At 40.3% G+C, this 17,116-nt stretch overlaps 1 protein-coding gene across 3 annotated transcripts in view; it reads left to right on the top strand.

The window, feature by feature from the left end:
* Window positions 1-17,116, top strand: part of MEGF11 (multiple EGF like domains 11) — a 288,710-nt gene that overhangs the window by 180,313 nt on the left and 91,281 nt on the right. For all 3 annotated transcript variants that reach the window (XM_056345811.1, XM_056345810.1, XM_056345809.1), the window contains exons 7-10: window positions 1,108-1,354; window positions 3,024-3,144; window positions 8,381-8,517; window positions 14,022-14,234. In XM_056345811.1, the coding sequence (XP_056201786.1) occupies window positions 1,108-1,354; window positions 3,024-3,144; window positions 8,381-8,517; window positions 14,022-14,234 (718 nt within the window). The remainder of the gene's footprint in view (window positions 1-1,107; window positions 1,355-3,023; window positions 3,145-8,380; window positions 8,518-14,021; window positions 14,235-17,116) is intronic.

Genomic DNA, 17,116 nt, shown 5'->3' with positions numbered 1-17,116 from the left:
AATGATCTGTAACTGTGTCTTTACCAAGGATTTTGCCAGCAACTCTATTCTGAATAGAACGATGATTTTCTTCACTCTTGATGTAGCTATATATTAAAAGGCTACTAAGAGGAGGGTAGAACTACTGAAGAAATCCTTGGTTTTCTGCTGACTGTTTACTGATGAAACTTTAACCTCTGGGTGTTTGCTTTGAGTGGTTTTTTAGTATGAGTAGATCTTAAATGGGTATTTTGCAGGTGCTTATTGCTATTTCTATAGCAAATCAGGATCAAACTGTTCCCTAACGCTGACTTGCCTCTCTCATCCTGCATATGGTCCACAAACAAGGAGAAAGGATCAGACAGGGTTGTCATGTGAAGGGTTCTCACTGTGCCATAATGCATTCTATAGGGAACCTCCTGTCTGTGTGAACCGCCATAGGGTCTTTCTGTATTGCTAGTGCATACTGTCATTAGCACAGAAATTAGCTGATGTACATACTCCATACCTTCATCCCTAAACCTGGTCAGCCTCATGAAATCCCATCTCCAGTGTTATTGTGGTTTTTTCTTCCCTACTGTCTCTTTAGTCTAGAAAAAAACCCAAAACTCAAAAACTACCAAACAACCAGAAAAAAAAATTAACAAACCCAACCTCAAAGGAGAAAACCTTCTTTAGATTATCGTATTTATTATCTTATGGGAACAGTGCAAAGAAAATATTTGATGACATTATTAAATCTACAGGATTTGCTTGGCAGTACTACCTGCCATTAACTGCACTGCATCCAGGATGTGATCCTCTGCATCTAATTCCACTATAAATTCATTCCTTCCAGCTATCTAAGAGCACTAAGAAACAGGATATTAAAAGATCTAGGTCCTGATCCAATAAGGTTGTTAAACAAGTCCTCAAATTTAGGTATAATACTAGTGCTGTTGTCTCCTTGCATGCTAAAGTACGTTTCTGAATCAGGGGGTTAGTTTTAGAAAGTCTGAGGGCCCCTTATAAAGTTTCTGGCATTAACAGTGCCTCTGCCTGCTTGCCAACCTAAGCAGAAGAGGCTGGGATGAGATGCTTGCGATGCACTTTCCTAATCATTGTGGTAAATGACTGCATGTTTTGCAGGTTGCGATAGCGATCACTGGGGACCACACTGCAGCAACCGCTGCCAGTGTCAGAATGAGGCTCTCTGCAACCCCATCACAGGTGCCTGCGTCTGCGCGGATGGGTACCGAGGATGGCGCTGTGAAGAACTCTGTGACCCTGGGAGCTACGGCAAGGGCTGCCAGTTTAAATGCCAATGTCACAATGGAGCTACTTGCGACCATAAAACAGGAGAATGTCACTGTGCTCCTGGATACACGGGGGTATTGTAAGTTCAATGAAAGGTGTATTTTACTCTGCATCATTTAACCGCCTTGCTTTGCCCACTTTTAATGCAATGAGTAATTGGTAAAATTTACACAATCTATGTATTACACACATTGAGGAATCAGGTAATGGAATTTCAGAGAAACTAAATAAAGGAAATATCTTTTTTTGCTGCTAATTAGACCAGTCTGCAAAATAAAGTAAAATTTAGTGCTAAAGGGAGCTTAAAAAATCATTATGTTTTCCATCTTATACAACAACTGTACCTGTTCCTAATTTCAGTATGTGAATACAATCCAAATTACAGTTGAGTTTTTATAAGCAATTGGACATTTGACTCATTAGCAGTCCAGTGCAGTATCTAATGGGAGTTACTATCCCCAATTTATTTGACTTTCAATCTAACTGAGGAAGTATTGCTGTTAGCTATATCAGCTTACTATCTAGGGGGTAAATTTTAAGCATAGTGAGCAGGGATTTAGCGGTGTGACTCCTATTAACTTTAACGAGAATCACGTAGATAAATCCCCATTCACCACATTGAAAGTTTACCAGTAGGATTCACAAAATCTGCATATTAATTTCAGGACAGCAAGCAATAGTTCCTTGTTTAAAATTGCCCACAGTGTAACATCAGTTCTCATTAGAGATCTTTTAGTAGTTTCAGAAGTAATTATGTTTTTCAAAATTATTTAAGGGGAAAAGAGAATTTAGTCACTGAATGTGGTTGGAGATCTATTACAGGTGACTTACTACTTTTGCAGTCTAATATTATTTGTTGACCTGCATAAAGGGGAAGGTAAAAAATAAAGACAATATTAACCTTCATAAATAAGTTATATGACTTTTGAATATTTTATTTAGTACCTGATTTCCTCGTAGGCTTGCGACCTCAGTCCTGGAAGTACTCACTGCTAAAGATTCTGCTTACTATTCGGAGTGGTCGCATTGACATTAGCCTGTCAGTTCTCAGCAGTAAGCACTTGCAGGGCCAGCCCCCAATATGCTGTATGAACATCTTCATCAGAGGATAGTCAGTTAGAGCAAGAACCTACTGTAGTTTCAGAACCTGAGATTAGAGGAAAGAAGTGATGCTGAAAAGCACCAGTGCACAAATGCAGGAAGCACTGGTTTTTGCAGGCACTAGCCTTGCATTGGCCCCACTTGAATACTGAGAGAGACCCAACAAGCTTAAATAGCGTTTAAATGATGCTGAGTTCTTGCCAGTCTATTATACACTGCAAATGTGAACATTTAGTAGTGACTGGAGAGATTTCAAACATTTTAATCCCATCCTTTTATTCTTTTTGCAGCTTCTTTTATTGCCATGTCACATAATTCACATTGAGGGCTTCATCCTGCAACTCTTACTTTCCTGGGCTATTTTAATGGATATGAGTTGTCCTGTTGAGATGGGTGGAATTTGGTATGTGCATAAAGATTACACACATGCATCAGTCTTACAGGACTGGATCCATGGTAAATAAATAAGCCCAGCAGAAATAAAAGAAATCTTGGCTAATTGGTAATGCCAGCTGAGGCTTACTGAGGTTTCATAATTTGCATAAGGATTCCCATGATGACCCATCCTGTGGATTTTCCTCATGTTTCCTGTAAGTTCTTTCAAATGATCTCCTTTTTTTTTTTTCTTTTTTTTTCTTTTCATGAAGTTGTGAAGAGCGTTGTCCCCCAGGCAGTCATGGAGCTCAGTGTGAATTGCGCTGCCCTTGCCAGAATGGAGGAGTCTGCCACCACATCACTGGAGAGTGCTCCTGTCCTCCTGGATGGATGGTGTGTAGTTTGTTCATACTCATCTCTCATTTAAAGGTTGGAATAGGAAGTTAAGTGTTCACTATTTCAGCAGATGCCTTGTGTGTTTGTCATGCCTATCTGCCATTTCTTGTCACAGGGCCCTAACAGTTCTGAAACTGGGATTACCTTTGTTGTGTCTGCACAGCATTTACACAGAGAGGCCACCAGTCTATGGCTGGTAGCTACCATCACAGAGTTAAACAAACAACAGTAAACCAAGCAGTGCCTGCTCGTTACACTTCTGTGTGGGAGAAGAGAAAAAAAATGTCTCTGAATTATAGTTCCATGGAATAATCTCTTCACCCTTAGAAAGCTCAAAGCTCAGCTCAACATTGTCAAAAGCACTGTCCTATTTCCCCTTCAGGAGAAAGGTAGAGGGATAGCCAGAGGGAATTCAGTGACTCAGTCTGTTGTTAAAGCAGGACTATACATAGGACACAGAGACCAGTTCAGTGTCCTGTCCTTACTCAGACATAATTCACATTGATTGCAATAGATTTGCTTGCATCGGGGGTTGCACTGGCAAGAGCAGATTGCCCTAACCTTTAATCCTTTGTGTCAAGAAAGCAAGGCCAAACATTTTAAAAGTCTTCAACTTTATCAGTAATGTAATAATTAACTCTCTTGGGATTTGCCAAGTCTTACAGGCCTACATACCATTTAGCCGTACTAAATTTCCTGGCATTTTTCCTGTATCTGATAATTAGTCTCTTGGCAATCTTGCTGGGTTTTGATGCATACACATGCTGTGACTTTTTATTTTAATACATGGAAGACCCTGAATATCATCATATGACTGTGGCTTCTCAAGTGGACCTTATACCTGTTGAAACATATAAGGGCTGAGAGAGATGTTTATGTTCCTTTTGATGAGTACAGCAAATGCTGCCTCCATTTGATCACACAGCTGCTTTTATTTAAACAGTACCAACCATGATGTTCTGGTGGCTATCAGGCAGCATCGTGGAAGAAGAACATTGATGCTCATAATTTTGGTGGAAGCTGCGTATGGAAAATCTCTAACTGATAGTCATGGCAAAGGTGTGATGGCATTATTCCATTTCAAATGATAAAGCAGGCGAAACTTTTCAGAAAGTTAAGTAAGAACATGACACTTTACCCCAAACTGGCATTCCATGGAGACAAAGGAAAGGGTCTTTCCTGAAGAGTGCTGGAGCTAAAGCAGCAATTCAAATATTTCTGAGGGCCTGTCAGTCCTTTCTGACACTACCCCAAAAAAGTGATCAATAAAGTGATTATAATGAAAATATTACCCTTAGGGTATTTTTTTCACTTTCCCTTATCTTCTGCATGACGATATTTCTCAGGATCTGAGTTGTTCTGCTGTACTCTTCCTTACCTGTATTTTATCAGGAGTTTTCTCTTCTTTTTTTTTTATTGCAAAGTTGAAAAGTCACTGAAGAGATGAGAATATCCGAATAGAGCAGTAAGTTTTTAGAGGTCTCTTAGGACGCAGCATAGACCCTAAAGAAGAACCGCAGCACTGGGGCTGCACAGCAGCTGTGGTCATGTATTCTGGCCCACTTCTGCCCTGTTCCTTACAGCTTGGAATTTCTTCTCTGCATTTTTAGGGGCCCAGAGAGACTTTCCTGAAAACTGTGTTGTTGGCTGCTCTGTCCCCAGAGAAACCCTAGAGTTAACAATTGATGTTTCAAACAAGCATAACTGAAAATTGAAGAGAGAGATCAAGTATTCCAGGGAAAGAAACTCAAATTATAAGTAAAAGCACTCAGCTTGTAAATGTTGAGATTTTAAGAATAAAGGGTCTCTCCAGGGTTTTAATGAAAAGCTGGTAATTCAGTACACAGAGAGAAAAAAATATTTTTTCAAGCTATATTTTTAACTCTTGGTGGTTGGAATGGTTTGGGACGTGAGACATGAGTGGGCTGTAAACGAGCCAGCAAGATGGGATTGCTAGACAGCATTCATTTTCTTTCACAGCATGGATAGTCTTTCTTTGACATCAGGAATTTTACTTGCTGATTTTGAGGCTTGAGACTGCATGTATGTGTTGAATATACCATCGTGCTCGAAGGAGGGAATTCTCTCAGGATTTATACAAGTGCATAACCGGTTGGATCTTATTGCTGCTAGATGAGCTACAACTTTTATCTTTTCCTAGGTTGGGCTTATTAACAGCAGCTCAGCTCCCTTAGGGGCTTGGTTGCCTGTGGGATGTGCAAGGGGAGGCAATAAGTTGAATAGGAGGAAGTTCTAGGGTTCTGAGGTTCTTCCTTGAATCTGCCATCTTCAAAGCCTGGTTCTTTTATTACTTGTAACATTTCCTTCCTCCTGCTTCCTCCCACTCAGTGCAGATGCTCCCAGAAGCACAACAAGTTATACAAACTGTGTCCTGTGAGATTTTACTGTCCCATGGTTTTTTCACCAAGAGGATGATGGCTAACGGCATATATTGTTGAACTAGTCAACAAAATGTGGCTTCCAGCATACTATGATGTTGGGCTTTTCCCACTTCTGTGTCTTTGTGGCTGTGGGAGTTAGTGGGTGGCTGCTTTAGGGCCTCATTAACAATTTACAGGTTTAATTCTATACATCTTTCTCATTTGCAGCATTAAATTCTCCAAGTGCTCTCGGGAAGTAGGGAGAAAAGTTAAATTTAGCATTACAGTGCTTCTCAGAAACACTTTTGAAGGACTAGATCTCCGTGCTCAAGGAAGCAGGAATTTTTCCTTGCATGACAGAACATTTGTCACTGGTAACACACCCTGTTCGGTCACTGATCCTGTTTTCAGGGCTTTGCATCATGGTGCCATGTTAATTACAACTCATTCTGCTAATCACTTCTTATTGCCTCTGAGCTTTATAAAGCAACTGTAATATGTATTTTTGTCTATTTTTCTTTCTGTTGTGGATTTTAAAGTTGGGGGGGAAGGGGGTGGAGAAAATGGAGCAGGAAAAAATCTTTCCTATACTACAAAATGGTAATAATATAGCAAACAATGTCAAAAGCAGAAGCTGATGAGATCAGGGCCTTAAAAAAGGTGCTGATGGGGTGAATTTTACTGATTAGATGTATGAGCAGCAGGAAACGTTGGTCTGACATTTGATCCTCCAGAGACGGATGTTTTGGATTCCCTTAGTACATATTAATGCAAAAAGCATGCCTAAAGATTCTCTTGGCTCCGGGGGGATGCATCACAGAGTATTGCTTTCTCATCATTTGTTGATAGAAATCCTGTTCCTTTTGAGACATGAAGAGAGAAAGTATTTATTATCAAGATAAATGGATACTTACATTTTCAGATATATAGTGTTGTGTATTACTCAAGTCCAGAGACACCAGTTTTTTAACACTGTAATCTGAAAGTTCTTGAGCTGAGGCCAACCTGTCTGTTTTACAGCCAAGGAGCCACCTATCACTCCTTGGGAAAGGCTTGAAGTATCTTCTTTTATGATTACATTGAAGAGCAGCCTCTCCACTTTGGGGTTGTTGATATTACTAAACTTCCCAAACTGTTGAGCAAGAACCCCAGGGAATGAAATCAGCCATTATGTTCCTGTTTTATGTTTTGTATAAGTTGTGTCTAATATGTGCCTTGTTCAAAACTCAGAGCCCCTGGGCCTTGGTTGGGGAAATGTGGCTTCTGAGAGATTAAAACAAAATAATAATAAGGACAGAAAAACACTGTTTCTATGACCCCCTCTGCACACTGTGCATGGCACTGGCAGCAGCACCACTTGCTACCGTTGCCAAACGTTCTCGTTACAGGACCCCATCGTCAGATCACAGCAGTGCCAAACTTGTTTTGGCTGAAGTTACTCAGCTGGATACCAGCCTCAGATTTTATGTTTGCTCACATAAAAAAAAAAGGTTCATACAACTTCTAAGAAAGTCTAGGGAAGTCCTTCTAAGGTCTTAATATTTGGCAGGGGACATAATGCAATACTTGGGGGGAAAACCGCCTGAGTTCAGCAGATAAATTCTTCAAAGGCACAAGCCACGGTAAGCATTGTCCACCTTGGGGCTGGAACAAGGCTTGCCCAGCAATTGCTTTTCCTTATGAGCAGTGCCAGGGTGCGCAATCAAGAGTGACAGTCTGTCTTTTCTTCACTTGTGGGGTGCTTAAGCAGGGAAGGGAAAGAGAAAACAACTCAGAGGTGGGGTTTTGGGTCCAGATGAAGGAGAGGGCTAAAAGGGAGTCTGCACCAAGGGTTTGTGGTAGAGTGGAATAAAGAGGCAGGAAAGCAGAGGGCTGGGAGCATAAAATGGGAGAGAGAGCTAGCCACCAAGATGTGGAGTTGAGGCAGGTCAGGGACAGAGATGTGGCTCCAAGGCTGGGGATAAGGAGCTGGGAGGATGCTGGATGATGCATCCAGCCAGTGTTCAGGGATTAGGCAGATATTCCGCTGCAGATTCAATTCTTCTGGCGAAAACGCTACTGCACTGCTAATGTGAAGAGTCAGATTGCTTCTGTGTCATCACTGGTGGCTTTCTGCAACTATCCTAACCTCTTGTTCCCATCCTGCCTCCTCAATGGCTTAGACAAAGAAATGGCAGATGCCGTTCTGTGCTGCTTGAAGAGATAAGTGTGGGGGCTAGATGAGATGGGAGGGATTGAAGTAGGTAGGATCTGAAGAGTAGTAATGGACTTCTGCAGCAGCTTTATTTGGTCTTCTTCATGGTTCATTGATGTGGGGCTGTCTGAACAGGGGAGATCATCATAGACTATGACAACTAGCAGAACTTCATCCTCCCAGTGCAGCCTTTCCAAGAATCCCTCTCTTCCCAAATGTTCACTTTGTGACACGTACCCAGGGTAGATCCAACAATTTTTCAGACCCTGTATTTCACAAAAACCCCCACCTGCACATATGCAGCTTTGTAGCCTTCTCTGATTGCCTTTAACCTCTCCCAAGCCCTCCTGCATCGATTCAAGGGGCAGTGAATATCCAGCCACCCCAGCTGCGGTTTATGGGGTCAAGCCAAGACAATTATCAGTGATTGTACAGTGGTAAGCAAAATCCCTTCTGGAGACAGGGTAGAACAAGCATTTACTCTGGTAGCAGAATTTTGAGGCTGTCTTTAGCCCATCTTAAACAGAAAAATAAATAAATATTGCCACTATTTACATACAGTTTTAGCAAGAGGGACAATAAAAATCCGAGCTGCTTACAGAAATTTATTGTATTATGAATGTTGACTAAATATTGCTCTTTCTGCAACCTTTACCAGGGGCTGGTGTGTGCACAGCCATGTCCTCCTGGAACATTTGGAATTAACTGCAGCCAGGACTGTCCATGCCACAATGGAGGACACTGTGATCCCGTGACAGGAAAATGCATCTGTACAGCTGGCTATATAGGAGACAGGTAAAAACCAAAACCCAAAAGCCCTTAGTTTTAACCATGGATTGGCAATTTTTATATCCCTTGCAGGACAATCTTACTCTCTGAAAAATGGTGTTATGTTTCTATTGCTCCAATTAGGTTCATCCTTCTGAAGCAGTTCAAGCATTATAAATGTGGCAATGTTATTACTTTTTATTGGCAGTGCTCCCCATTTACAGGGTTTTTTTAATATAACTTTTAAAATTTAATGGATTAAATTTAATTTAGATATTTACAGTGATAAATTTAATAGAGAGCATTACATGTTTACAAGATATGTAAATGAACTATATTTATAAAAATTAATATCCTCAAGAGTAAGCAATGCAGTAGTTTAACGTTTCCTTCAGCCCCTCTGTGCTGCTGCAGCACTGATCCATCTCAGACACCAACAAAAGGTGATAAATCCTCAAAATTTATAAACGAGAGCCTTCACTCATAAATCAGTCAGGGAAGATGATAATATTGTTTTACAAAGGTGTCATGGATTCAGCAAAATGACTACACAGCAAAGTCAAGGTGGGATTGTGACACGTGTTGGTTTAGCCCTCCAGCTAATCCTGCCAGCAGGGTTAACGGTGGGGAAGCTGCAGTTAAATAACCTTTCATACGCAGTTTTCACCAGGGGTTGGACTGTGTCACCAGGGTTTCCAGAGACTGTGGGCACAGCTCAGTAGTGTATGCTGTGCTAAAGCCCTTTCTCCTATATCTTTCCTTCTTTTATTAGCTAGAACAAGCTAGTATCAGTATACTGACATATGCTACAATTATACTTTTATGCAGCAATGCTTGTTGGAATTTCATATTTCTTGCTTCACTGTATAATCATCAGGTCTTTATAGCACACAAACATACCAACCTTCAGCACTGGGCTGGGGTTCAGAAGGCTGTGCTCTTTCCCATTAAATGTGCAAGTTCTTTGTTTCCATTTTATCAACAGCAGTAATCGGAGAGGGTTCTGGAGATTATGTCAGGATTTGCATGTGGTTGAATATGGTGGAAATACTAATTATTTCAAATTAATTTTGTAGAGAAGACACCTCTTCCCCCATCCTCCATCTGGAGACAGTGATTTCAGCCATGGTGTACCATATAATTACTGTTGCTAACCAAAGCTTTCCCTTTCTCTCCTTTTGGAGACAATTTCACTGAAGGAAGCGACTGTGCAGCCTGGCCACTTACATTGGTGACCACACTTCACTCCCAAGCTGTCCCCAGTTCTGGCCATGCTCAGGAAAGCTGACAGAGGCCCTCTGTCTCTAGATCTCCTCTTTTGATTGTTGCAGACCTAGATTGATTTCTGGCTGTAGGTAAATCAAAAGTGTCAGAGCTGTCAGGAGCTCCCAGCCAGCAGCCTGCAGCTGAGCCAGCTTCTTTGCTCAGCTGCCAATATAACCCCAGCCGCGAGGGAGGACATGCAGCAGAAGAGCTGGCTCTGCTACAGGCGTGTGGCACAGGGAAAGAACAGTAATGGAGTTGCCAAACAGCAACACTTAGGCACTCCAACAATAACAGAAAGGACTGTTGGGGGTGAGGAAAGGAGATGTAGAAAACAGAAGACCTAGTTTTGCCTGCTGTCAAAAGCAAAAAGGTTTGCTTCTGGTTGCCCTTAGAGTGGGAATGGAGAAGGTGGCTCCAGGAGAGACTGGGCAGAGGAGGCACTGCAGGGCAGACCTGACAGGAGTGCACAAGAATTGTCCTTGAGCAAAGGGAGTGTGTGCTTTTCAGAGCTGTACTTGGAGAAAAGTGAGAAAGATTTGGACTCCGAAGAGAGATGTTGCTTGCAAAGACAGAAGCAGGGAGGGAGAAAATAAAGCATAATCAGTTGGAAGAGGTGGAAGAGAAGCCAAAGGAAGATCCCATTGTGGACCCGCACCTAAGCAAAACCCTTAGGAATGGCTCACCTGCAGCCTCAAAGAGCAGCGAAGTTAACAACAGACACTGAAGGGAGAGGCAGAAGAGCAGAAACGCAGGTGTGCGGAAGGATGAATGAGATCAGGAGAAAGTTAGGTAAATGGGCTGTTCAGAAAGCTTTTCTAGCAGCAGGGAAAAACTATTAGCCTAAAAATTCTCACCTTTCAAATGGGTTGTCAGAAGGTTAAAACATGTTTATTTATCAGCCTTTAATGAGCCTTCAATAAGGGAGGTGAAATCTTAGGCCCATTATATTCCGTTGGAGTTCTGCCTCTCGCTTGGGCTAGGACAGCACGTTGCCTGTAATGGTTTGTTCTGAACAGGCGTGCATACCTTTGCTGTTAGTTACAGTTAGCTGATGGTAGGTTGCCCATTGATTTCAGTGAGGGCAGGAGCAAGCACAAGGTCTTAAAAAAGTCTAAATTGCTTTCCTTAGTTAAGCGTTCATACAGCATAGACAATGGGACAGATTAGTTAACACCACTTTAGCCTAAAGTCTATTTTACTTTCTGGATCCCATGCAACTATTGCAGTGTTACAGTACAATTGGAAGTGGAGCAGGAGAATGCTGCTGCACAGCAAAATTGTATTTTCTTTAAAATTTTACAAAGCATTGAAAAAATCTTGTTAATAATAACAGAAATAGTGAATAACAATAAAATGTAAACATACTTTATCTACTATCATTTTTTTAAATTGTCTATAAGTACTATATAATACTATGGTTCATTGTCTTGTGCAGAAGATAATAACTTCTAGTTAGATAAATATCTGTGGAGATTAAATGGTCATAAAGGTCTATGTAAGTGTGATTGCCACACTTCGTTCTGTACCTGTTTTCTAGGAAGCAGCACTGCACTAAATATCTAGGAAATTGGCAAGCACTATTAATAACTCCAGGAAGCTTTGTGCTCTGCTAAAATTACTGGGTATGTCATGTAAATGTATGTTTTGCAAACTGAAAAGGAATAATAGCAGAGGCACAGTTAGAAGCTGAGGATAGAGTGTCTAAGAATTCCGTGGCTGCCAGGAAAATTGAACATACTGTTTTAGTTTTGTTTCCCATATTGCCATTAAACCTAAAGATCGAATCTTAACAGAATAAATACCACATTTGTTACAACTATATGAGCAGACTTATTCTCTTGTTGTTGTGTTTGTACCTGTATCTTTTATTGACAGAATGGCAATCTCCAGGCTAGCACATTTTGGATGGCTTTTAATATTTCTCTATGCTACATAAATGCGATTACTGTTACAAAACAAACAAACAGAAAAGCTAAAAAAACATTACAGCATTATTCCATGAAAAAAAATTATCTGGAAAAAATGTAGGTGTATGTACTAAGTTCATCTGTTAAGCAGGCTGTCTTATGTTTAATATTTTGTAAAATTGCTTCCATTAATTCTACAGGTGACAGCCATATTATCCTATCCCAACCCAAATAATTATAGTACATATTAAAGTTCAGTGGATATTATAATACGAATCTCCCCAGATAGGCAGAAAGCAATGTAAATTAAACAAGAAACATAACTAGGGCTTAGCAGCTCATTTTGTAATTTAATTGAACAATGTATCTGGTTGTTAATGGTGCTATGGACACATTAGATTGATATGTTGCAAAGGAAAGATGTTTAAGTAGAAGGCTAATTCCTGCTGTGATTATTCTTATGTTCCAGAGGAGTCATTATTAGTATTCTTTGTATAAAATTCATTAGCAGTAGCTGCTTGATCTCCAAATAAATAAGTTGGTTAAATTGTTAGTAGAAAAAGGCTAATTATGTAAATGGATTAGGTCGTCAATATTTCATTTCCAGATGCTTTTCTCCCTGCTAGGTAATGCTTCATCTTCTATAAATATAGAATGATATAGTACACTATTGACTAAGTATTCATCTCGTTGAGTACAGTGCTCTCCTGCTAACTAGTAGAGCTGTATACAGCAATGGAGACATAAGGCATCTTAATATGTTCTTCATTGCATTTCATTTGCTTTAAGTGTTTCTAGTCCTAATGTTACCCGTTCTTTGCTGGTTATTTCCTCTGCAGCCGAACTACTATGAGAGCAGCAGGGCTAGCAGCCAGTACCGTTGATGATTCTCTGGGCTCCTTCCCTTCCTGTTTGTCACAGGCTCCTCTCTCTTTGGGTCTCGTATGAACTCCTGAACTTGGATTGTGTAACTAGTAACTGTGTTGATGCTTGCTGCAATTAAATCACTAGCTAGGCCTTTTGCTTTGTTCATTTATTTTTAGTAAAACGTGATAATATGAAGCTGCAAAAAGTAATGCTCTTCTTATATACTGACTGTGTTCAGGGCAGTTTTGCCTGGCTTGCATCACACATTAATCTTTTATTACTTATCATTATATTAACTCTCACCTGCCAGCTGTGAAATGACCTGCAGAAAGACATTTAACAATTGCCTCTATCCACTGAGTTTACAGTATACACTTTAATCAATGCTCAGGATTAAATTAATGCTGATAGGCAATTTCCAATATCTGGCATCCTTGCGATAAGGGAATTGGGCTTTTCTGGGCTTCTTTTTCTTTTTTTATTACTGAAAAAGGTCTATCTGTATTTCACGGTGGATCATGTAAACTGTAGTACTGACTCATTGCAGAATTTTGAAACCACTGAATTATGTCAAGCACAGAATCAGTTGCTTTCTTTAGGACCTTAGTTTAGCTTTTCAAAGTAGGAAATATTACAAACGCTTAAACTGGTTGCATAGGACAATGAAACATGACTTTTTGGCAGATTTCATAATGTATCCAGTAGGGAAATATTTTAAACAGTGCATGGGAGGTGCAATTTAAAACAATCTGTGTATAGCATTTGCAGGTTCCATTTTTATGTGTATCAAATATTAAACATGTTGACAATTTTGGAGAAGATACTACACTAAGGAGTATGAAAGTGATTTGTCTTGAGATTTTATACTACTGAGCATCCCTGGAGTAAGAGATTAAAAGCAAATCTGAGCTTTAGTTACTCGGAACACACACAAAAGGCAAGGGAGTATATTTTCTCCTAGTTGGTATAAAGCTACTGCAATGACAGCATAGGGGGAAAGTAAAACTTTTCATTGCAGGAGAACACTTTACTCAATATTGCTTAATAGACCACATTCCCTTTCAATCCACATTATCACTAAGAGGACTGCATGCTTTTAAAGAAGGTACACAATCCTTTTGTAATAAAAAGAAAGCAAACGTATGAGGGTTTTTTTTATAAAGTATCCTATTCTATATCAATTTATTATTGTTAATGAATGGAATTGTCAAGGTCCAGAAAACAAAATCCACTTTGTTAACTGAGGTAATATTAACTAATGCAAATTTTGTTGGATATATTTGGACAGACATTAATGCACTTTCAGTTAACAGCAATTTATGTGCCCATGATATCACATAACTCCAATGGTATCAGTTCACAGTATATTACTTAAAAAAATGAGCAATGATTTTGTACTTAATTCATTAGCAAAAACATTCCTATGTAGAAGTCATAAGCAGACTAAACTATAGCATTTGACTGGATCCTGTCTCACATATTTCATTGCAGGTGTCAAGAAGAGTGTCCTATTGGAACATACGGCTTTCAGTGCACACAAAGATGTGACTGCCAAAATGGTGCAAAGTGTTATCATGTAAATGGAGTGTGTATGTGTGACCCTGGATTTAAAGGTATTTATTGCCAAGAAAGAATGTGTCCAGAAGGATTTTATGGCCTCAAATGCAACAAGAGATGTCCTTGCAATATTACCAACACTCTCAGGTATGTACATCATAATATATACTAGTGCAGGGACTGCTCAAATAAATGCATTGGGGAAAAAAAATCAGTCAACTACACCTACTCCCTTTTTCTCTATAGTTAAGTTCTATAATTAAGAACACAGACAGTTCCTCTAGGTTGTAACCTTTGATTTAAATGACCTCAGGTTTGGAACCATAAGCATCAGTCCAGCCAGCTACTAAGCATCTGTTAAGTATTTAAACAGTACTGCTAAAATCTGAAACAATATGACATACGGCCTTATCCTGTAACTGCAGTCTTCTAGGCATAAGAACTGTCATATGATGCCCATATGTGTGTTTAATAACCCACTGAAGTTTAAAAAATACAGATATATTTACTGAAATCTATCATTTTGGCTCTTTATATGACATGCATGTGTTTTCTTGTTAGATCTATAGACAGCAAGTAGACTTTCAAAATGAAACCTAATTTGCTTCAGTTTATGTCTTGTGGCAAATTACCTTGTTGAAAACACTTGAGGCAGATGTATAAATAGACTGAAATCAATATCCCCAAGCCAGTCTATGGAACTGGAAGAAAGTCGACATTGTCAAGATAGACTTCTCATGTGTGCCTATTTTTGCTCTTCATTCAGTATGTGTATGTGTGCAATATTCAGGAAAATAAATATCAGGGAAGTATATCTAAAGTGGAATAAACCTCACTTAAAAGGTCAGGTTTCAATGTTTTATTCCCTTTTGGTTTTTTAAGGATCTAATTCTTGAGGTTCTCATTACTAAGAGCTAGAGCCACAAACAGACTTGAGTACCTAACATGAGCCAGGTTGCATTTACTGTCCTGTTGCAGGCTTGAATAAGTTTTCCAAACCCTGAAAACAGGAGGAATTTAAGGCTCTTCCCTATTATCCTATTTGTTGCCTTTTGTAACTCCTTTCCTTGTTGACTGACTGCTGGAATTGCTGTTTGGAGATTTCTTACTCCCTCACATGTAGTAAAGGGAGCCTGGGCAGCAAAAGCACTCTGGCCTGAGCTATCCTGGTGGACTAGAGTGCCCACATTTCCTTACCATGCCTGCAAGATGCTGAGCCCCTCAGCCCCGACTTGATTTCCTCCTTTTTTCTGTCCATTACTGTTATGCATTCACGGCCAATTCAGGATTGTGCAGGCTTCAGAGGGAGGTGGGGATAATTGATGCCCAAGCAAATATGCCCTTGATGCAGACATTCTTCAATTTTAAACCAGACAGGTAGGGACCTGACTGTCTTGCTGATGATGACAAACCTACCTTGCAATCTTGCAGCCTGCTAAAATATAAGCACTCTCCTCCATTATGTGTGCAAGCAATACCACCTAATTTGTGTGCGTGCACACACACACACACTCACACACACACAAACACTTCAGGCAAATCCGTTTGTGTGCTTGAGATAGACTCTATTTGTCTCAGTCTTGGAAATAAACAGGTGATCTTTCTTGTGAATTCAAGTTCAACTGCAAGCGGTGAGGGTTTGCTTAACTGAAAGTCAGAGCTCACAGTGGATTATTTAAAAGCCTTGTAATTTTGATGGTACGAGTCCTCTACAGAAAGATAGCTCTAGCTCCAGTGGGTTTGACAGCAAGGTTCCAAAGTGTTTGACACCTCAAAAGTAACTCTGTACAACAGGCTTCTATTACTTCTGATTATTTTGTGTATCATGAAATCATTGCGAAAACATAACATCCCTAAGGCATGAGCTGAGCATTATACACAAAAAGTTAACGTGCTGTACTGAGAATAGGGGATGTCTCCAGAATTACTGCAGAGTGAGCTAAGGTATAAATCCCTGTGTGTCATACTACTCTGCAGTACCTGCCAGTGTGCACGACTTAAACCTGCGGTAAATACCAGCTAAACTGCTCCTCAGTGAAAGCTGTTCTTCATGTGTACTGGAGGGTGAGAACATGCTCTTGGACTGTAGCTGATACAGTGTGCCTTCACTCCCTCTCCTAGCCTGCAGAAACCTCTTTGTGTGCCCATTTTCCTATAAAGGTTTAAATAGAGTGAAAAGACTGCAGGCCACAGGCAAGGCTGAGTTTGGCTGCTGTTCCTCAGCTAAGTGCTCAATTCCGTAAGTCTTTTAAGTAGAGGAAGACCGTAGGTTTGAGGGTGCTAGAATTGATCCTGGCTTACTCAAAGAACTAACTGGGAGGTGCTCTGGGGGGTTGTCAGAAGATCCTTCCTGAAAGAGCAGATTAGCACCATCCAGCTGTGAAGAAAGATGAGTTCTCAAGTTTGAGAGAGCTCAGGAAGGTGGAGGATTGAATCCTCTCACAGCTCTTCTCTGGGCATGTGGTCATTCTTACACACCATGTGCCTGACCTGTGCCTGGCTGCTGTCTGACAGATACATTTTATGCCTTCCCTCCCATCACTGCTCCCTCAGCTTCACTTGCAGCATCCTCTGCTAAGATGGTATCTCCGTTTCCTTAATAAATGAGTCTAGTCTCTACATTGATAAAATCTCCCTTTTTGCTACATCTTATCACTGCTGTTATGGAACAAAGAGATATCAGTAAGCTGTAGATCTGTAAATGTTCTTTCATTCATCCATGGTATTTCAGCTTCCCACTTTTCAATGAGCTCCTCAGAGTGCTGTCAATTTCTGAGCCAAGGAGTCTTAGAGCTGATGGAAAATGACCTTCTCCAAAGGCACTCCGTATTCTGAACAAACCTTTTCACCGATTGTTTAACCAGCCTCATGCAGCACACATCTCTTCCCACCCACCTCCTCCCATTTCTCCCCTGAATTTTTATCGTTACTGGAACTGTGGTCTTCTGAAGTGATTCATTTACTGACAGCCATCTATTTTCCCCAGAAGCAGTTTAAACTGTTGGCTACTTGTTGCAATACATAAGTGT

Source organism: Falco biarmicus, chromosome 7, assembly GCF_023638135.1.
Source record: "Falco biarmicus isolate bFalBia1 chromosome 7, bFalBia1.pri, whole genome shotgun sequence".
NCBI classification, from domain to species: Eukaryota; Metazoa; Chordata; class Aves; order Falconiformes; family Falconidae; genus Falco; species Falco biarmicus.
This window is presented reverse-complemented; position numbering and strand designations above follow the sequence as displayed.